This window comes from Balaenoptera acutorostrata, chromosome 13 (genome assembly GCF_949987535.1).
Source record: "Balaenoptera acutorostrata chromosome 13, mBalAcu1.1, whole genome shotgun sequence".
Taxonomy (NCBI): Eukaryota; Metazoa; Chordata; class Mammalia; order Artiodactyla; family Balaenopteridae; genus Balaenoptera; species Balaenoptera acutorostrata.
The window spans coordinates 74767739-74790741 of record NC_080076.1 but is presented as its reverse complement, the minus strand read 5'-3'; the positions used below and the strand labels follow the sequence as shown (position 1 = coordinate 74790741).

Sequence of the window (23003 nt, the reverse complement as noted above, 5' to 3'; positions counted from 1 at the left end):
TGGCTCCCTGCTCAGTGCCAAGCATGAAAGCAGCCCCTCCCCCAAGTGCCTAAACCAGGTCCCCAGTTCCCTGGCTCATCCTTCCATGTCTATGGAAGAGAGACACGCATGCTTTCATTATAAAAGGTCTTTCCTTGTGATCTCCTGATGGGCTATAATTTAGGTCTGTGAATCTGAACAAGAGGAGAAAGCTCAGCCTAAAGCCTGGAGCAAAAATTCAGCAAAAAAGTTCAACTTGCATCCTTCAGTAATCCCGTGGATTTCACTCTTAACCCTTTGTAAGCCTGGGTATTGTAAATACCATTGAATGGGCCCCAAGTCAATGTTAATTTTCTCACCAGAATGGAAATGATTCCTTTGTGTCTCTCTTCTACCAAGTCACAGATGATCTTGTTGTTGAAATACTGAATTGGCTCCCACTAAAATGACAAAGATGAAAAAAATTCTCCAAGAAGGATTAAGATGAGCATCAAATATAATTCTTTTAAATTGAGTTTCCAACTGTTTTTCCCAAATCTGATTTTTATCTCTAACATTTCAAAAAGAATACTTGCTGGATTTCAAAATAACTTCCCACGAAATAAGCAGAGAAGGAGTGAAAAATAATCCTTAGTACTAATCCGGAAAAATCTCCAATGAAATAATATTTCTCAAGTAAATGTCTTTGCTAGGTTAAGAAATCAAATGAGGAGAAAACATCGAAACATTTACCTCTATACCTTCCATTTCATATTCTGCCTGTTCCGCTTTTAGGGTTCTCTCAATTAATAGTTGCTGGAGTTTCTCATTGCAGTAATTTATACAGAACTGTTCAAAACTAGAGGTGCAAAAGATTTAAGTAACTAAAGCTACGTGAGTAGACCAAGTTTTAAAAAAATTGCTTTTACTTATTTTTAAGGATGCTTTTCCATACAGAAAAACCAAAGCCCTTATTAAACAAATAATTTATTAAATAGATCAGAAGAGTCAAGCTAAAAGACAGTTGCATTTTTTATAGTTATTCCGGTTCTAGAAAAGTCTATTAGGTAGGGGCTATGCAAATCTGGAGAATTTCTAGAAATAGAAAAATGAATTCCAATAACATCAGAGATGCCATAAACCAGACTCAGACCTTAAAGAAAAACAAAGAACCAGTGGGTAACAATGAACTCACCCATTCTTGTCAAAGACTTCAAACCCATAGATATCCAGCAATCCAATCACAGTTTTCCCAGTGAAATCCTAGTCAAAGTAACACATACCATTAATCATTAAGGTTGTTTACTTTGTGACACTCAAAACCTGGTAGCTGTCCCCGAATCTGGGACTTGGCTATAAATCTCATGCCTTCTCTCTCCAGCAATGGCTCACAGAAGAACCTTAGGGTAGAAATAATTTTCCCAGCCTGCCTCCTCCTGCCTGCAGCCTAGCCAGATCCCATCCCAGCTTCCTTATCCATCACCGGAGCAGTGAAACCTTCATCTTCCGATTCACTTCCTTGCTTCAGCCCTCTCCAGCCTCCCAATCCCACATTCAATTCAAAAAAAAAAAAAAGAAGATAGAGAAAGAGGGAGAAAAAGAAGAGGAAGAGAGAGAGAACAAGGAAGGAAGGGAGGAAGGGAGGGAGGGAGGGAAGGAAAGAGGGAAGCTATAAACAGCAGGAAGGAGATGTTTATCCAGGAGAGAAGGCAGATACTTTGCATATCATTTTCAACAGAGGACCAAGTGCTGTCCAGCAAGGATGGCTATTTAAAGAGAGCATGCCTTTTTATTAAGGGACACAATTTAACATTGTATATGATGTACTGAGTCAATGTATCCAAATCTGTCCTTTGCATGCTTCCTCCCTGAGTCTCACCACATCTATGTACCCCATTGCCCTCATATCATTTCCTTCATTTCCAGCTTTGAGTAAACTTCCTTTTTAATTTAAATAACTCCACTTAAAAAGGAAACATGCCCATAGGGTAAATTCGAAGGAGTCAGCCTGTTTTTTCTTATACACATTAAAATATCCTGTTAAAAGGAAAAGCTTCTGTATATACTTAAAGCCACCTGGCATACTTGAAATGCTGTGTGTCCCACACTTGGGGACACACAGCCAAGATCATTCAGCATGCATTTTTGTGAGCCTACTGTGTGCTAGACACTGGAAATGTAGACGTGAAAAGACACCATCCCTGCCCACCAGGAGCATACAGTCAATTCTCACTAATTCTTTAGAGTAAAGATACTGGTTATAAAACATTACCATGTTAGTGAGCACATTACCTAATGTGTGTGGACCAACCTTGTTCACTAAGGAGGAATTGATTTTGTTGACCAGCCAAGTAAATGTTCGTCCGTAAACGGCCTTTGCCATTGCATCTCTAGCGTAGGCAGAGAGTTCTAGCGTCAATGGGCATATCACCTGAGAAGAAAGACAGGTACATCTTTACAGAGGTTAAAAAAATTAAAAGGCCTCCTGGGTGTTCAACCTAGGCTTTAAAGATGACTAGGGAAGGATGCTTGCTGGGGAAAGATGCCCCTCCCGCCTGTTCTGTTTATGCTATTTCTTGAGTGCCAGGCACTGTGCTGATATACAGCCATGACTAAGACAAACAGTTCCAGCTGTGGGCTCATATTTGGCAGGGGGACATTCAACAAGTCACACAAAGAAGCATCATGTTGCTCTCAAGCTGAGAGTGACAAGTGCTATAAGGAGATACATATGGTGTTTTAGGGTAGGGGTGGGATGAGCAGGGAAAGGACTTTGAAGAAATGATCCCTGGGAACTGAAGGATGAGGCTGGGCTAACTGCAAGAAGCATAGGGAAAAGTGTTCCAGCAGAGGGAACAGCATATGCAAAGACTCTGTGGAGGGAAGGCAGGGCGAGCGTGAGGCACAGAGAGCTTGTGATGGTGGGATGTTGGGGGATGGGGAAGTTAAGGCAGGAGATGCTGACAGAAGCTGGACCACACAGGACCTGGTGGGCAGGATTCAGGAGTCTGGCCTCCCCTAGGGCCACCATCCTGCTGGCAGCGGTGGTGGGAAGGGCAGGTACATTTCCACCTAGAGCCATTTTTACCTCCTCCGTTTTGGCTTCAATCTTTCTATGGGTGAGAGCTTCCAGAAGGACCCATGGGTGGACCCCTAGGAGCTGAATAAATGGAAATGAAAATGCCATTCAGTAACCCAACTTTACTCACTAATAAAGAGTTTCCAGGTCCAGGTGTACCTGCCCTACTAATTGTGCTTTAATGCAAAACAGATCATATTTGGTCTTTCAACCAACTGGCTTTTACCCACTCCCTCATCTACCCCCATGCTCTTTAAACCTCCTAACCAGTGTCAGCTGGGAGAACAACGATGTGAGCCATTTGGGACATGGGCGTCCGGCTGCCTCACTCCCCTCCCCCGCCTCTCCATCTCTGAAAGTGTCTGCTCCCCCTGCACCGGGGCTCTCGCAAGTTGGACCATCACCTTGCCAATCCGTTTGATCTCGTGGGTGTCTGGTATGGAGGCCCAGCCTTGCTGGTTCTCTTCAAAACAGATGTTCCCCAGGTGTAGGACACTGGCAATAATTCCAAAGAGATTCTAGGAATGTGGGAAGTGGTGAGGAGGGCAGGGAGAGAAGACGGTGGCCGCCTAATTGATAAATGTCATCAGAGGAGATACCCGAGGGAGAACTCCCCGCCCCTGAATTCCAGCCTGGAGCTCACAGAACGAATGGAGTTTCCTCCTTCCCCAGATATTAAGGGAAGCCGGGAAAGAGCCTCGGCGGAGGGCAGGATGATGCCTCACTCAACTCCAGCACAAGACACTGCTATTATGATATCACCCTGTGCCTCCCCACCAATCTAATGTTCCAATGTCATGATCCCAGATATATGTGTGTATATATACGTGTGTGTGTATATATATATACACATATGTGTATATATACATACATATATATATTTTTTAAAATTATATCCTGGTCCTTGAAAGATCAATAGTTTAACAATCCCCGCCCCCCACCCAGAAAACAAGGACAAAAAGATGTAAAAACAAACTGTTTATAAATCCTACAGTTTGGTCCAGTTTGTTCCAATATAGAAGCATAAATAAATGATATTCCTAGCGTTCTAGGGGATTAAATATTTGAGATTGGGTTTAAGGGGAAGAGGAAACATGACCACCTGCTGGCACCCAACACTGGGAAGATTCAGGGCTGCTGGATAAAATGCAGAATGCCCAGTTAACATTTGAATTTCAAGTAAGCAATGACTAATTTTTATTTATTTTTTTTCTTTTTTGGAGTAAAATTGCTTTACAATGTTGTGTTAGATTCTGCTGTACAATGAAGTGAATCAGCTATATGTATACCTATATCCCCTCCCTCTTGAACCTCCCTCCCCCCACCATCCCACCCATGTAGGTCGTTACAGAGCACTGAGCTGAGCTCCCTGTGCTATACGGCAGGTTCCCACGAGCTATCTATTTTACACATGGTAGTGTATTTATGAGCAATGACTAATTTTTAGTATGAAGTTTGTCCCATGCAATGTTGGGACATACTTCTACTAAAAAACTAGTCAGTGTTTATCTGAAATTCAAATGTACCTAAGTGTCCTATGTTTTTATTTGCTGAATCTGGCAACCCTACCGTGTAATCACCGAGAAACCAGGATGGTTTCCTCAATCCCAGACCTGAATACTGGCATCTCTGCCCTTGGGGGGCTCATACCTCAAGATCATCTTCAGTAAAATCGATGACAGAAAAGGCATTGAAAACTGTTTTCCAGTCGTTCTTGTCATTAATAGATGACTCTTTGGCACAGTGGCCCTGTTGACACAGAATTGGGTCGCTTAACAGCATTTTTATAAGGACAGTTAGGTTTATAAACACCTACTCCTAATCAAAATGATTTTCTCTACAAGCACGAAAAAGCTAGTTCTAGAATGTTCTGAGCTGTGAAAAAAATGGGTTCTATTCTAACTGTTTAGCACCTGACGATTTGCCAACTGCAGCTTTTTTCAAATTTATTTGTAATTTTGTTTAAAAATCTGTCTGGGAAAACTTTCAAAGTTACATATTAGTGGTATATCTTTAGTGCGTTTTTAAAAATAGGTTTTCTTGCCATTTTTGCTGAATAAGTTGGAAACACTTGTCTCAATAGATATCTGCTGAAACATACAGGAAAATGACAGTATTTAAATTCAGAAAACAATCTTGACACACTTAGCAACCAACATCAGAAACTTCACTGCAGGATTTCCTTCACTTAAGGAAATAAAAGTTTGGCATCTAGAGAAACACAGATTCTACAGGAAGTGTAATAAGACTTTTCCCATTAACTCTAGAGGCTGTCTTTTAAACAAGTAACAGATTACCAATATCACAATTTAAAGAGAAAACCTTCTAGATGAGGTGTTTTTTTTTTTTTTTGCTTTTGTAGTGCAGAGTATTCTTAGTTTCCTGATTATCTGAAGATTTGTTATCTTAAAAGAGTTCCTTGTTGCATGGGGAAAACAAAGGTGTCATATCATGAAAATATTCACCAGTGAACTGGCCAGTGTTAAATCTGCAGCCTCCCAAATATCCCTGCCCACACAACTAGCAACATCTGCTCTTGCCTCTCCAAGGGCAGGGCAAGTCTAAGTCAGTCCTCAGAGGACACCTAGAGGTTTGGAAGCAGTGCAAATATACTACAAAGCAGTCACAAAGTTTGCCAAAGTTACAGGAGAATATGAAATCGATTAAAATAATACTGGTGAATTGCTTGAGCCATTTCCAAAGCCTCTGTGGCATGAGGATCTGGCCAAATTAATCGGGCCAGAAAAAATCTGCAAGGATAAAGGCATGATACATTCCCAAAGAGAGTGATTTGATAATCGAATGGTTAGGAGAAGCCCTACATAAATGAAGTCCTCTTAAATGGATGAAATCCATCCTTAATGGATGAAGTCCTCAAAGAGTGTAACAAATTGATCCTCTGATCATGCATGCTATGAAAAGCCAAAGGTGATGTTCCCATACAGCTCTGTTGGAAAAATGAGGTCCTCAAAAAGAAAGAAAAATCAAATTTGATTTATTCTTTGTTCTAAGAATTAGTACAAAGTTTGTTAAGTATAAAATGAGATTATGAGATTCTTTTATCTTCCTGATTTAGCTGCATTTTTCAAAATAAATTTCCATCAAGTCATCTTTTCCTCCATGATTTACTATGATACGCTGGTCTTCATTTTACAATATTCACTTTATAAGACCTGGCTCTCTTTCTTAAGTGATGTCCCTGCTTTGTACTCTGCCAAGTGACCTCTGTTCAAGCCAGGCCCAGAGAGAAGAGAAAAATCCAAAAATCTTGGGGCAAAAAGGTGCTGGTGACATCAAACACAGAGAGGTGTTATACATCCTGAGCGTCCCACACCCTAGTGCTGGTTGCAAAAAAATTAGTGCTGGGAAGTTAAATTCTGGAAGCCACTTTGTACAACACTACATCCTAGGATTGCTCATAGAAATGGCCTGAACCATTTCTGTAAGGGAGGACGCTCATTCATTTTGCAGAAAACAGTTCTCGGGATGGAAGGCAGGAAGGTGCAAAAAGTCTTTTCCAAACTAGTTCTGAAAGCAGAATGAAGTACCACAGGTTGTGGACAGAGATAGACAGTGTGTTTCTATCACACTAGACCAGAAGTTCTCACCTCAGCTGTGCATTAGAATATCCAGGGGATTCACTGAATTGCATTTAATCACCAAGGAATGTTTAAAACAACCTTGATGGAAAATATTTCTACAGTGGAAAGATCTGCCACCACCTTAACCTAGTGATCAAATTCGCATCACTAACAGTGAAGCAATGGACAACATGTGTCTGCTGAGATGATGCAGGATGTCTACGCAGGGCACCTATGCAGTGTCCTTACCAAAAATATTTAATCTCAATCTACTGCTCTAGCATCTTCACACTGTTAATTTTATGAAAAGAAGTAAGAGTCTAGATTGAAAGAAACATAATAACCGATGCATGATTTTATCTTAGTTGGAAGAAACTGCTATAAGATAGTATTTTTTTTTTTTTTAAAGACAATCAGATGTTTTTATTTATTTATTTATTTTTGGCTGTGTTGGGTCTTCGTTTCTGTGCGAGGGCTTTCTCTAGTTGTGGCAAGCGGGGGCCACTCTTCATCGCGGTGCGCGGGCCTCTCACTATCGTGGCCTCTCCCGTTGCGGAGCACAGGCTCCAGATGCGCAGGCTCAGCAGCTGTGGCTCACGGGCCCAGTTGCTCCGCGGCATGTGGGATCCTCCCAGACCGGGGCTCGAACCCGTGTCCCCTGCATTGGCAGGCAGATTCTCAACCACTGCGCCACCAGGGAAGCCCTATAAGATAGTATTTTGAGGACAATGGAAAATTTGACTACGGACTAGTTAGTAGATGATATAAGGAAATTATTGTTAATTTTTAAGGTTCAATATGGTAGCACGGTATAAGAAAATACTCTTATTTTTAGAAGCTACATGCTGAATTATTATTTGTGACGGAAGTGCCATAAAATCGCAAATTGCTTTAAAATGGTTCAGCTGGGGCTTCCCTGGTGGCGCAGTGGTTGAGAGTCTGCCTGCCAATGCAGGGGACACGGGTTCGAGCCCTGGTCTGGGAAGATCCCACATGCCGCGGAGCAACTGGGCCCGTGAGCCACACCTACTGAGCCTGCGCGTCTGGAGCCTGTGCTCCGCAACAAGAGAGGCCGCGATAGTGAGAGGCCCGCGCACCGCGATGAAGAGTGGCCCCCACTCGCCGCAACTGGAGAAAAGCGCTCGCACAGAAACGAAGACCCAACACAGCCAAAAATAAACATAATAAATAAATAATAAATAAAAATTAAAAAAAAATAATAATAAAATAAAATAAAATGGTTCAGCAGAAGTTAGATGATGGAGCAGATATAGCAAAGTGGCAATAATTTTTTAATGTGAGGCATGTAATGATATTGATTCAACTTTTCTGAAAACTGAAAATGTTTATAATTTTAAAAATTATAAGAAAAAAAAAAATAAAACCACCCTGATGTCCAGGTCTTGCTCTAGACCAATTAAATATGAATCTCTGGAAAGTAGAGCCCAGGCATTTGTGTGTTTCAAAAGCTCCTTGGGTGATTCTAACTTCAGCCAGGGCTGAGAACCACTCACCGAGATATTGGTTACTGTACCAAGATGATATACCTGCCAGGCGTAAAAGGAGGGGTCAAGAAACCAATCAGTAGAATACCTCCACAATGGTAATGAGAAAGTTATTGAACATCCCACAGAAGTCCCCCAAACACCCCTGATCCCCCCCTCCAAAGGACCACCAGAACCAGGTCTTTCCAACCTGTGAGAGGTATTTATACAGCTGGGGGTCTCGCTCAAGTCCCAGGTAAGCAAGGAGCTCCTCTTCTCCACCCTCTAGCAGCTGGTAGAAGATGTGGAAATTCCGCTCACCCTGATTTTGATAGACGACTCGAGACTTTTCTATCAAGTAACTGATGATATGCCCGCCTACAGGAATGCCCTTCAAAAGAGAACAAAAAATTCGGGAAAAAAACCCAACAATAATCAAACCACTCTCTTACTGGTGTCTTCTGATGAACTGAAATTCTGAATTTGAATCAAGCCTGATCTAACGATCTTCTAGGATTAGTGTTTTCTGGGTTCCCTTTCAAAAAGAGTTTTGCCTACGCCCACGGTCATGAAGATATTTTCTGTGTTTTCATCTAGAAGCAACTGTTTTACCATCCATGTTTAGGACTATGATCCATCATTATTCAATTTTTGTATATGGGGTGAAGTTGAGGCCAAAGATCTCTTTATCCTCCATATGGATTTCCAGTTGACCAGCACCATTTATTAGAAAGATAATTCTATGCATACTGAATCACAGTGGTGCTTTGGTCATAAGTTTGGTGACCATATACATGAGCGGGGCGGGGGGAGGGGTCTTTCTCTACTCTCTTCTGGTCCATCAGCCTCTTTATATATTCTTGTGCCAACATCACACTTGTCTTAATTATTGCTTTAAATAAGATAGCCAATAAAGGGTTTGTGTTCCAGGACATATATAGAACACTTGCAAATCAATAAGGAAAAAAACCCAGACAGCCCAATGAAAAATGAGCAAAAGACTTTAACATACAAGAGGGTCTTTAAATGACCAACGGGCAAAACTTCATTAAAAATCAGGGAGATACAAATTTAAACCACAGTGAGAAACTACTATACCCTACCAGAATGCCTAAAACTAAAAGGACTGACAATACCAAATGTTGGCAAGAGTGTGGAAAAACTGAAACTCTCAATTATAACATTGCTGGTAAGAACCCAGCAATGCCTCCTCTGGGTATATACCCAACATAAAGGAGTGTGCTTATATCTACTAAAAGAGGTACAAGAATGTTCACAGCACTATTTGCAATAGCCCCAAATTGGATACAACCCAAATGTCCAACACAGGAGAACAGATAAATGGTGATAAAAGTCGAGCAATCAAAAAATGAACAATTCCATGCAGCAACATGATTGAATCTCACAGACATGTTGACTGAAAGAGGCCAAACACAAAATAGAACAATTGTATAATTCCATTTTTCTGAAGTTCAAGAAGCAGCAAAATGAATCTGTGATTATAGAGGTCAGAACAGCAATCACCTTTGGGAAGGGGGGGTATTGTTAGAGACAGGTAGGAGAACCTTCTAGGTGCTAGAAATTTTTATATCTTGATCTGAGTGGTGGTTACACAGGTAGATTCATATGTAAAAATTTATCAAGCTGTATGCATGATTTGTGTCCTTTTTACTATGTGTAGAATTTCAATAAAAAGTGAAAAAATATATATCATTATTAAATTTTTTTCAAAGTCTATGCACACACCACCAGAAACCCATGTTTCAGCCTCTGGGAAACCCTGAGTCAGTCTGTCCTCATCACCACACTGAACGCTCAGCCAGTTACTGTTCTCTAGCCTAAGTGTCACTTTGTCACTTGGAATTATATGTCCTTGAGAACTTTGTCTACCCCTCCTACTTGCATTAGCTTCATTTAAACTCTGTGTACAACACAATCACACTCATTCATTATGTGTTGTCTCTGGCTACTTTCATGCTGCAAGAGCAGAGTTGAGTAGTTGAGACAGAGGCTATATGGTCCATAAAGCCTAAAATATTTACTATCTGGGCCTCTCTAAATAAGTTTGCCAACCCATGTCATATAATTATGTATACATAAGCAATATATTGTTTACTTTGGAATGTTTTCAAGTTTTATAAGAAATGGCATCACACTGACACCCAGTACGTTCTCATGACCCGTCTACATTGTGTGTAGCTGGCATTCACATGCTCTCACTGCCATAAAACATCTCATTGTGTGATCATCCGCAATTTGGCCGTTCTCCTGTTGATGGGCATTCAGCTCTCTCGAGATGTGTTGGTTCTTTTCCAGTCCCTTTACCATCGAGAGCAGTGCTGTTGTGGGCATGTTTGCATATCTGTAGGAATATCTCCAGGCGTAGAATGGCTCCACCTTAGATCATGTGATTTCAACATCACAAGATGATACACTGTTTTCCAAATGGGCTGTACCAATGTACTTCCCGCCAGCAATGTGTAAGAGTTCCTAATGATACACATCTTTACCAACACCTGGTATTATCAGACTTCTTAATTTTTGCCCACATAGTAAAATATGTCATCGTGGTCTTTATTTGCATTTCCTAGAACTAGCACTAATCCTGGATTTTTCAACTTTTTGAGCCAATAAATGCCCTTCCTCCCTTAAGGTGCCTTGAGATGGGTTTCCATTGCTGGCAAGTTAAGGGGTTCCCGTGAAGCAGTAATAAGAACTTCAGTGTACCTTAAAGTCAAACTGTATGTCCATGTATTTTCCAAATCTGCTGGAGTTGTCATTCCGGAGTGTTTTGGCATTTCCAAAAGCCTTGGAATACAAAGGGAGGGGAGACTGAACCAAGTTGTCATTCACTGCCATTTAAGTCATTAAGTGTCATTCAGTGTCATTTAATGTGTCACTCAATGACATTAGGTGTCATTCAGTGTCATTTAAGTCATTCGCCATGCTCATCGAATTCCTGACCCTAAATGACATGCTCATTGGAGGAGGGGAGGGGGAACCAGGAATGAAAGCCATACTTTATATTCTAAGAAGGAATCGCTATTTACAGAGGATTTGATGCCAAATATTGGGGTTGGACCCAGAGAAAAGAAGGGAAAAATATCTTCTCCCTAGAATCCAATCTAGGAATAGATTAGAAATGGCCTAAGGAGAGGTAGATAGGACCCTAGGCCCTTGCTGTTCTAGACGGGCACAGTTAATGGCCCCGATCACCAGACACCTTCCTATATCAAAGATGTAAATTGTTCAGCCCAAAGTTCTACTGGGAAAATCCCTTTAACCATAAACACCTTTTACACAAAGAGCAACCAAAACACAGGAGAAAATAACGTGTTCAAAATCATCCAGCAAGTCAGTGAATTGCAATAGTAGACATAATAATCATCAAAATGATTTTAATTAAATAAAAATATTAATGAATAATAAGAGTATTATTTTAGTGCTTACTAATTCTGCTGTGTGCTTTTTATGCATTCATCTTGTTTAATCCTCAAAACCTCTTAAGAGGTAGGTACTATGAGTAGACCCATTCTCCAGATGGGAGTGATTGCAGAAGCTTGCTGGTGCATGACTGCCCCAGGGTTAGTCTCCATGCCTGCTAGACTTCAAGGTCATGCCCTTCAACCACAATATTACCCATGTGATCCACTGCCCTCTTCTTAACTTCCAGACCTGCCCATTTTGACCGACCTACCCGAACAGAAGATTCTTCTTACTTAGTGACCTCCCTGGAACTGCCCTCTCTAGGTCCTCAAAGATCGCTCACCTCCAGCACTGGATTGGAGAGTAGCAGTCTGTCACGGGCTATTTGTAGTGACTCAGTCATTGGGCAGGTCACTGCAAAATACTGGAGAATCTTCTTGGAGGCCTCTGTTTTCCCTGCCCCGCTCTCTCCAGAAATGAGGATGAAGTGGTTACTTAGCTCAGAGCACATCATGCGGTAAGCGTTGTCAGCTATGGCGTAGCTGGGGAAGTAGTGAGACAGAAACGCAAGGAATGGAAGTGACTATAACCCTCCTTCCCTTGACTCTGATGCCCACCAGAGCAGGAGGACAAAGTACCCTTCCTCCCAGAAGCCACGTCCAGATTGTGGTACAAGGCACTTAGTTCAGACAGATAGCAAACCTTCACCATGACCCATTGACTGATCACTCACAGAGTGTACTAGATATCAAAACTCTAACAATGGAAGAGTTACAGTGAAGAATTGGGGCAGGAATAAAAAGATTTTTCAAAATTTACCAATTTAAAAAAAATCTATCAACATTTCTTATAAGAATAAGTTACATACTAAGTTACATCCCCAAGAGATGCTCTATTAACTGTAGGTGGAAATAACATCTTGTCTAAATATTGAGTAACTCAGTAGATATAAGATCTCATGTTTTCTTCCCTTCAAAACCTAAAGTACTAAGAGTATAGAGGCAGGAAACCAAAAAGATTTGAAAAGTTCTGTGATAGCTTTAGGACAAGAGGTAAAACTAGTATAAGGGTTTTATCTACAAGATCAGAAACCAAAGCATGAAGGTCTCTCAAGGGTATAATCTTAGTATGTGGCCGAGTTTGAAAGCTGGGTATTTCAGAAATCACTGGTGGTGGTGAGGCAGAAAGGTTCATAAATGCCTTGGGAGTAGAATAGGTGAATCACCAAGAAAAATGAAGGGAGAACCTAAATATTAGCCCAGAAGTCGACCAAGGAGGAGAACTGGGAAATTCAGCAAAGCCCAAGTCACATATAGACCAGGCAGGAAATTGCCTTTCTTATGGATCTGCAGCCCTGGTAAGTTCCTACCAATGGGCATTCTTCTCAGCTGCCAGGACATTCAGGTACCAATAGAAGGCACTATAGCAATCCATTTCCAAGAGAAGACACCTCTCTAGCCACATTTAGATTTCTCAGGAGTCATACAAAGATTCTATTTCTCATCATATTTAAGCTTAGATTTGATAATGATCTGCTGATGTTTTCCACTCTGTTGAAAGACTTGTTTCAGAAGAAGGCAGCAGTTTAAGTGAGATACACAGCCTAATGAGCATGCATCAAGGATGTAGATGGTTGGGTGGATGGATAATGGATGGGTAGGTGGATGGATGGGTAGATGGATGGGTGGGTAGATGAATGGATGGGTGGGTGGGTGAATAGGTGGATGGGTGGGTATGTGGGTGGGTAGGTGAATGGATGGGTGGGTGGGTGGGTGGGTGGTAGGTGTATGGGTGGGGTGAAGGGAGAGAGGGGAGAAAAAAAAAGAGAGGTAGAAAGAGAAAAAAATACTCCTATTGCTGACCTCATGGGTGCTACTTACACATGCGGTGGCAGTTCAAAGAAATTGACCCCTTGATAAAGTTCCATCTGGCTCACAGTGTAGATTCCAAGCTCCTGGTATGGGTTCACAGACACAAGGAGGGTCCCAATATATGTCTAGAGGAATAGACCAAAGCACTAGTGAGGAATTTCGGGGTGCAAATGGCTACAGCAAAAGACCATCACGTGCTATAATCCCCTTGTGTTCCTCCAGTGCTGGGACTATAACACGATAAATAAGACAGGTGGGGAGGGGGGTCTCTGCTGTCATGGAACCTACATGGCATAGGCGGGCAGACAAACAGCCAAGGGACAAAGACTGCTTCAATTAGTGTGCTAAGAAAGGCATAAATAGAGTAATGAGTGAGTGAATGACTAAGGAAGGCCACCTTAGCTAGTGGGCTTTGGGAGCCTTCTCTAAGGGGATGACATCTGAGCTGAGACTTGAAGGATGATGAGCCCGTCATGAAAAATGTAGGCAGGAAGGGCATCTCAGGCTGAGGGGACACATGTGGCTCTGCATTGGAGGCCAGCGAGGGAGGGGAGACTAGAAAATGGTAGAGAGGATGTTGGGGAGGGTGTGAGTTGAGACCATACAGGGTGTCAGGAACTGGGGGTTCATTCCACATGCAATGGATGTCAGAGAGCCCACTCCCCGCTACTGAAATGAAACACTGCCCTGAACTATTATGTAAAAGAGATGACTTTGAGGGTGTACACCATGATCTGATTGATTCATGTTTCACAAAGGTCTTTCTGGTGATTGAGTGAAAGCAGGGCAAGCATATATACCTGCCATCTAAAACTGGGCAAACACTCCCACTACTGGCATTTATTTCTCTAGATCTCACTGTTGGATTCAACTAATATTCAAGTGTTTGAAGTACTTATATTTGTAATATAGCCACTAAAGAAAGCTTCTTGGAATATGATTATGAATAAAAGTTCTAAGCTCTTATATATAAAAATAAATATTTAGGCTCCTTTAAAAATACATCTGGAGCACGGGCTCTAGGTGCGTGGGCTTCAGTAGTTGCGGTGAAGCCCCGCACCGCAATGTAGAGTAGCCCCCGCTCGCTGCAACTAGAGAAAGCCTGCGCGCAGCAATGAAGACCCAATGCAGCCAAAAATAAATAAGTAAAATAAATAAATTTATTTTTTAAAATCCCAGTATTTAAAACAAATACATCTGGTACTCAGCTATAGAGAACAAACTAGTGGTTACCAGTGGGGAGAGGTGGTGGGGGGAGCAAGATATAGGTTTGGGGGTGGGAGGTACAAACTACTGGGTGTAAGATAGGTTCAAGGATGTATTGTGCAACACGGGGAATAGAGCCAATATTTTGTAAGAACTGTAAATGGAAAGTAACCTTTAAAAATGGTATAAAAAATATATCTGGTGTTTTCAGATTCTGAGTTTGTTGTTGCTTTTCATTTCAGAGTCTCAAAGACTGGAGGTACTCAAGCCTACATTCAATTATGCTAAAATCATTCCAACAATTGTTTCCAATCTCTAGGACAAAGCCAAACAGAGAACCGGATCACAGATGAGTATTTTGACTAAAACTCTGCACCGCTTCCATCAGTAGAAATCTTCCAGGATAGAACACAGTTTCTGAAATTTACCTGTTCAGATTGGAAACATTTCGTTTATCCATGATGATCCTATCATCCCGCTTATACTTCCCCAAACCATGCTATTTCTCTTCTGCTTATACATAAACTTATAGATGAAATCTATTTCCACGATTAAAAATGTATACTCTGAGAAACACTTTGCTTGTTTCTTTTGGTAACCTTGGTTTCCACATGTAGACTAAGCCACGGGCACTATTACAAACAAAATAACTATAAGAAAAAAATTTTTTTTTATTTTTTAATATTTTTAAACTGCTTCTGATCATCTCATTTACTCTTAGCAAAAACTAATAAAAGTAAACAATGACACACCCACCTACACAGACACACACACACAGAAACACTGTTGAGTGCACCCTTAAAGGAATTTACCTGAAAATCGACCAATCAAACCAAGGTGGAGTGATAAATGGAGATCTTAATAAAAATTGACCACTAGAAGCAAGGAGACCAACTTGAACAGAGTTCTGGTAAAGTACTGCAGTCTTGACCCTTGAAGATTCCTGGGATATGGTGGACATCTCTTACTTTTGCCTGCCTGGCATCAAGTCCCCCTTCTTCCAACAGATTCCTCTGAGAGAACATCTCCAGCTCTCAGGCCATATCATGAGGTCAGGGGGCCACTGGCCTCATCCCTCACCTCTCTAGAAGTGGGTCTGGGAATAGCCTGGCCAGTCAGAAAATTCCTCATTTCTACCTATGGGGATTGGTTCAGAGATAGACACATGACCCAACATGGGCCAATCAGAGCCAACCATTGTCCGTCTCCCAGAAGACTTGCTCCCTGCTCAGTAGCAGCTTTAAGAAGATAACATATCAGCCTGGTTCTGCCGGCAGCCACCTCGCCACCATGCAGAGAGGCTGCTCCAGAAGGAAACTGACGCAAAAGAAAGCAGAGGGATGGAAAAGAGTCCTCAAGACATCACCCTAGACCCTAGATCTATTTCTGGAGCCTGAAGTTACATAGGTTGATAGATTCCCTCTTGCAGCTTAGGCCGATTTAAGTTGGGTCTCTGCCACCAGCAGACATAAAAGTCTTAATTCAAAGAATCAAAGTGCACCTGACAGTGGTCCCTCGACACCTCCCTTTAACGGCTAACCTAATTAGAGTGATACTGTTCACGACCATCGAGACAAGACCAGAAGGGAGCCACCACTCTAGGAAAAACAGCTGAGAAATGGGTTACATTACATAGATGAGGTTCTCGCTGAAACGCTTGCGAAGATTGTCCAGAAAAGCAGATTCACTGGTGTAGGCATCCAACAACACAAAATCCTGCACCCCGACCTTGTCCCGGGCAGTCAGCGCGCCTTCCATGTGCAGACGAATGTGCTTCCGCCCCACTTCTTCTTTCTACAGGAAACAGAACATTCCTCAGCAACTCACTTATTCTGTCATTTTTATTGCACGTCTAAAATGGAAATAGCAAGATCCCAAACCCTGGGGATAGTTGAGAGCAGAGATTAAATCATGCTCTCTTCATTAAGCATTTATGATCCAGTTAGGGATACAAGTAATGATAGTAAAAGCAATAACTGTAGTAACAGCAGCTGCTGCCAGGAACTGAGCATTTACTATGTTAGTCACTACACTAAATGCTTGACAAGCATTATCTCTATTGATCCTCATTCTGACCCTATGCTCTTATCATGCCCATTCTACAGGCGAGAAAACTGAGGACAGAGAGGTTATAAAACATGTCCAAGACCTGCCAAAAGGCAGAGCCAGGATATGCACCTAGATAGCCTGGCCCTATAGCCTGCTTCCCTGACCATGATGTACTCACTGAATGTTAGTTGCCTAAACTTGCTATGTAATTCCCAGATGAGTGATGAGAACGTTGGTCAGAAGGAGACTATCTTGTTGCAGAGGAGTATTTCAACATCAACAAAGGACAAACTTGGAGGGTCTCCTCCCAAAGGCTGGGCTTCAGACCTCCCCGGAGAAGGTTGGTGGCAGCCCACTGGATGGTGGAGAATCTTGCTAGGTTACTAAGGCCAGACCAGGCAGCAGAACAACCCTCCCAGGAACAGACGAGCAAAGGGAGCCAGATCACCGCTGGGCGGGAGACCTGGTGCTGCCCTGTTTGGGTTGGGAGGGCCGCGGGAAACAGCTCTCCAGGGCTCAGGTAAGCTGAGGCGGGGGGTGTGCAGAGGGAGTGGGGAGCTGCTGTGGGTAGGAGGGCTGGAAGTGTGTGATGTCTGTACTGGGAGGACTGTGGCAAGGTGGTCACCAGGCCAGGGCTGCAAAGTCACAAGGGACGCCGTGCTCTGGGTACACAGTCCGTGTATGTCCGCCCCGCCACATCCCACTGTGCAGCTGACAGCAGCTGAAAGGCAAGGAAAAGCAAAACGTCGCAAAAGGAGCCGTGAGGAGAACCCTTCTGCTATTGCAATGTCCTCCCAGCACCTTCTAGTGACAAAGATTGACATTATGCCCTCTTCAAGGAGAAATGCTTAAGGAGTCCACTTCATTATCCCAGAGCAGGTACGGAAGGGTGAATTTGGATCTGAGAGACAATAAATGGACACCTGGCACATATGGCTGTGCAAAGGTCCTAGAATAGCTGCAACCATCTTGAAAAAGAAAAACAAAGCTAGAGGACTCACATTACTTTAAATAATCAAGACTGTGTGTCAACTGATTTTTGTCAAAGGTACCAAAACAACTTGGTGCAGAAAAGGAACATCTTTTCAACCAATGGTGTACAAACAACCGGATATCTATAAGGAAAGATTGCATTTCAACCCCTACATCAGACTACATACATATGTATATTATACAATAAAATATATTGTACAATATATTATATACATTTATATATGTATATATAAGTATATAGAGTTAATATATATTAATTTGAGATGGATTTTAGATCTAGATATAAATGCAAGATCCGTAAAGCTACTAGGAGAAAATAGAGGGGAATATCTTTGCATCCAGAGAAAGGCAAAATTTTCTTAGGACACAAATAACTGTAAGAGACAAAAAAAAGAAATTAGAACTTCATCAAATATAAACCTTCTCATCAGAAGATACTGTTAAGAAATGAATCAGCAAGCCATAGACTGGCCAAAAAATGTTCATGAACCATATACCTGCAAAGAATTTGTATCTAGAATAAAAGACTCCAACAGCTCAGTTAAAAAAAAAACAAAGAAATTGGGCAAAAGACTTGAATGGATGCTTCACAAAGGAAGATAGACAGATGGTCAATAAGCACATAGAAAAGTGCTCAACATCATTAGTAATCAGAGAAATGCACATCAGAACCGCAATGAGATGCCACCAGAAGAGTTCAAATGAAAAAGACCGACGACATCGAACATTCGCGAGGATGTGGAGCAGACAGAACTCTCATACATTGCTGGCAGGAAGGTAACGTGACGGAATCACTGGGGAAAAGTCTGGCAGTTTCTAATGAAGTTAACCAAACCTCTACCCTTTCATCCAGCAATTCCATTCCTAAGTATTTACACAAGAGCAATGTAGACATATGTCCACAAAAAGACTGGAACATGAAGGTTTACATTAAGTTTATTCATGATGGCCCCAAACTGGAAACAATCCAAATTCCTATCAACTGGAGAATGGTTGTGGAACATCTATACAATAGAATGGGTACAGCAATAAAAGAGAAATGACAGGTATGCACAATGACACAGACATTATGCTGAGTGAAAGAACTCAGACACAAAAGACTGCATGCTGTATGATTCCATTTATACGACATTCTAGGACAAGCAAAACTAATCGACAGTGAAAATCACAACAATTGTTGCCTGGTTATAGGGGGACTGCCTGGCCAAGGACATTTTTGGAGTGATGGAAATATACTCTAACTTGAGAGGACTCTGAGTTACATGGGTGTATCTATTTGTCAAGATAAATGGTTACAATGTTGTACATTATGATACATGTAAATTTTGTTTTAAAAAGAACCATAAAAAATAATCAAGTGGGGAGAGGATGGAGAGTAGGTGGAGGTAAAAATGATAACAGGGTGGCAGAATGTTCATAATTGTCGAAGCCAGGTGATGGGTACAGGAGGGATTATACTCTTCTGTTTACTTTGTATTGCTTGAAATTTTCCATAATGAAAAGTTTTAAAAAACAAGATCACCACCAGGTGTCTCCCTTCACTAGCTAAATGGAGCTAGAAGGCGCAATCACCTGCTCTCTAAGAATGAAAACGATGCATTTAGATCAAACTATATTAGTGATTACAAATATTCCCGTTTTAAATATTTTTTATAAGGGAGGCAGTATAGTATAGTGATGAAGCACAAGGACTTTGGAACATGAGTCTGTCCAGTTTCAAATCCTTGGGAAAGTCTCTTAATCTCTCCAAGCCCCAGTCTGTTTCATGTCTGTAAAATGGAATATAATTATACCTACTTCATAGGGTTATTGGTTTGAACAGAACCATGGAAAGCCTTGGAACAGTGCCAGATACAATATCAGCTCTGTGAGTACTGGCTTCTGTCCTCATTAATACTAATAATTAGATTATTAGAAACAAGACCATAATAAAGCAAAAAAGAAATCCGCTGGTAAGTAGTCAACAAGCCCCATATTAAATTAGGAGTGGGCTGGAGTCTGAAGTAATCTCTGGAGCTGTACCCACAAATATTACTGCAGTTGGATCTCTGCGGGTGGAGGGTGCAGAGATTGTAACAAAGCTTCTTTCTTATTCCAGTCCTAGAGATGGGAGCTGCAGCATGCTTACAGGAGTGAGTCCTGCAGTCAGCCCCAGCGCCTTATGCGACTTGCAGCCCAAAGAGATTTGACAAAACCTCTTAGATTAAGGAATGTGACAATAATTTTAACTTGCAAGGGCCAAAGCACAGTCTACCCATGTCAGCCTGGAGTTTTGTTTGTTTCAGTATTTCAATTCTAATATCTGGATTTCTTTTATCTAGTTCGTTTCAAAATACCTTTAGAAGGGTGTGAACTAGCTAGAGGATCCTAATGATATTGACAAGAACGGTCAGAGGGATGAATATTGGAGCAGAAGAGGGAACAGTAATAAAGAAATTGAAGGGTTTCAGCTTTGACCAAAATGAAGACGATTAAGAGACTTTATCAAGAAAGAGAACATTAACACCATAAATGACCAGATAAGAGGGAAATTAAAGAGTGAGAGGTCTTTACTATACCTGTGAAAGAACTCCATCTTTGGGGTGATAAAACTGTAGTAGATACCACCACGCAAACACACACAGCAGGGATCACAAACTCTGCTACCTAAAGAGCAGATACTGGGATTCAATCAAGCTGCAGGTGGCCGGGACTCACTTCAGACTTGGGAGTGAATGGCCATCTGTGTGCAGCCACTGCTCAGTTTTGGCTGGTTGACGGATATAAGGCTTGTGTTGCCAAATCTTCCAATTCCTCAAGAAAAGTTTAAAACGTACAATTTTATGTAAAGTCCTATAGCATGTATTTAGCCTCGTGGGACACTAGTTTGCAAGCTCTGCAGCAGACACTGCAAAATAAAGCAGGCCACCCTTTGTCTTGGATGGTTTAGGTATTTCACTCATCTGAAGGCAAGGGATTCAATGAGATGCTCCCAACGGGACCATTGTTTTGGAAGCATCATGTTGTCAATGGTGATCTGATCATATCACCTTCTACACCACCTAGTGCTTGACCCAGTGTGTCCGGGGGATGGAGGGCAGTGGGGGAGGTGGACACAATGTGACTAAAGATGGTGAGATGCTTTGGCAGCGACAGAAATGCCTGCCAGATATTCCATGGGCTGCCCCACATTTCCCCCTTGCAGTTAGGTGGTGTCACATAACTACTTCTAGACAACAGGTTGTGAATAGAAGTGACATTTGTGCCAGACCCTTTACTGGGTTATTAGGACTCCTTCAGTGCTGCAATGATTGAGAATTTCTCTCATTGAATGGATGAGCCACAAAACCAAAACAGCCTAGATTCCTGAGTCATCACATGGAGAAGTTCTAAAGAATCATCCAGACCCTAGTAGACTTTGTGAACACAAGAAATAAACTTCTGTTATGGTAAACTTCTGAGAGTTGGGGGCCTGTTTGTTACTGTAGCCTAAGGCTGCTTAACCTGACTAATACAGATGCCAAAAGGCTTCTCCATTGGTAGAATAGCAGTCTGAATGTGAACCACAGCTCTTGCATGTTAAACTCAGCCAACAGGTTTGGCTACTATCCTTAAGCTTGGAAAATGAGAAGGAGGCATTTTTTTAAGGGAGAAAATAAGCCCTAGAGTTGTAGCTTTTGAATTTTATTTTATACTTCAGAACACTTTGTTCAAGGTAAGTCATAAGAAACCTCAATATACAAAAATTAAAAAGCGGAGCCTTTCTGATTAAGGTGGAAGGGAAAATCTCCTTGGGAGAGAGTCTGAGGAACCCTGAGGGCAAAGGAGAGTTTGCAAACCCCTGCATGTCCCCTGTATCATGTTCCCCAAGCTTCATTATTTGATGACTTCCTTTACATTTATAGTCATATTAGTATACCACCAGTACTATTTTTTACCTCAAATGTTTCCTTAAAGTGTTTTTTCCTGTAAATATATACAGTTAAAGTTTTATTATGAAAAAATGTTCACACAAAAGTATCAAACGCATCCCAAACCCAATGTACCCATTACTCAGCCTCAACAAATACCAACTGACGGCCCCTCTTACTTCAGCTGTGCCTCGCCACTCCTCCCGACACTGGAGGGATTCGTTCAAGGTAAGTCACAGATACCATGTCACTATCTATAAATATTTCAGTAGGTATCTCTAAAAGGTAAAAAGCTCTTAAATTATATGTACACAACACCATTATCATATATAAAGACCTTCACAATAATTCCTTAATGTTAATTATCATACACAATCAGTGTTCAAATTTCTCTATCTTATATGATTTTGGTATAGTTGGATTGCTCAAATTAGGATCCGAACAAGGTCTACACATTGAATTTAGTCAATGGGTCTTTCAAGTCTCTCTTGTTCTGTGGGTTCCCTCTCCTTTTTTCTTGCAGTGTATTTGTTGAAGAAATAGGACAATTTGTCCTGTAGAATTTCCCACCTTCTGGATTTTTGTTGATTGCATACTTATGGGGTCATTTAACATGTTTTTCTTTGCCCTGCATTTCCTAAAAACTGGTAGTTTGACCTAGAGGACTTATCAAATACAGGCTTGAGTTATTCTGGCAAAAAGACTTTATAGGCAGTGAAGTGTACTTCCGGCGGAAGGCACATAAGGTCTCACTGTCATTTGAGATGTCAGTGCTCTTATACACATTGCCTAAATCCACATTTTCTTAGAAGACTGCAAAAAAAATGGTAATGTTCCAGTTCTACCACTTCTTCATTTATTAGCTGGGATCTTTCTATAAAGAGAAACCTTATCAATTACTTGGTTACCCTGAGGTACAGTTTGAAAAAAAAAAAAAAAAAGGCAGGATAAATGCTTGATTTCCCATTTTCAGAATAATTAGTTGGTTCTGTAGCATCCTTCAAAGAGGACAGTGAGTTTTTAATATTATGAGCTAGTAGCTTTAAATGTATTTGATATATTTCATTCCGTGGCAATTATTTTTCCTTACTGATGCTAAAATTATCCGATTTTTGGCCAGTGGGAACCTTTTAAGTTGGCTCTTGAGTCCTTTTGACATGGCCTTAATAGTCTTTGATAGCTTCCCATGCCTATCAAAATGCCAAGCTGTTTTTAGGTTTATTTTATATATTTTCAACCCAGATCTTGAATCTACCCAAGGAGCTCTGGTTTCTTTCAGTGGGGAGGTGGTAGATACCATAATCAGACACTAGGGGTGCTCATTGCCACTGGGTTGATCATTTTCTAAAGCTTTTCACTAGAGAGCAAGGAAGTATTCTTAAAATAAAATACATCATGAGTTTATTCTGATTCTACCAATTCATATACACAACTAAGGGGCTTGTGCTTAACCTTAGTTTGCTTAT

The 23003-nt window shown here is 41.4% G+C and overlaps 1 protein-coding gene across 1 annotated transcript in view; it reads right to left on the bottom strand.

The window, feature by feature from the left end:
* MYO1H (myosin IH) overlaps positions 1–16393 on the bottom strand; it is a 48041-nt gene extending 31648 nt beyond the window's left edge. Inside the window, exons 1-12 of the mRNA XM_057526302.1 lie at positions 16238–16393; positions 13409–13524; positions 11872–12070; positions 10830–10910; positions 8314–8493; positions 4688–4786; positions 3442–3555; positions 3047–3118; positions 2270–2389; positions 1154–1221; positions 712–817; positions 339–419 (exon numbers count right to left, since the gene is read on the bottom strand). Coding sequence (XP_057382285.1) covers positions 339–419; positions 712–817; positions 1154–1221; positions 2270–2389; positions 3047–3118; positions 3442–3555; positions 4688–4786; positions 8314–8493; positions 10830–10910; positions 11872–12070; positions 13409–13524; positions 16238–16363 — 1362 coding nt within the window. The 5' untranslated portion in view covers positions 16364–16393. The remainder of the gene's footprint in view (positions 1–338; positions 420–711; positions 818–1153; positions 1222–2269; positions 2390–3046; positions 3119–3441; positions 3556–4687; positions 4787–8313; positions 8494–10829; positions 10911–11871; positions 12071–13408; positions 13525–16237) is intronic.
* Positions 16394–23003: the final 6610 nt, after the last annotated feature.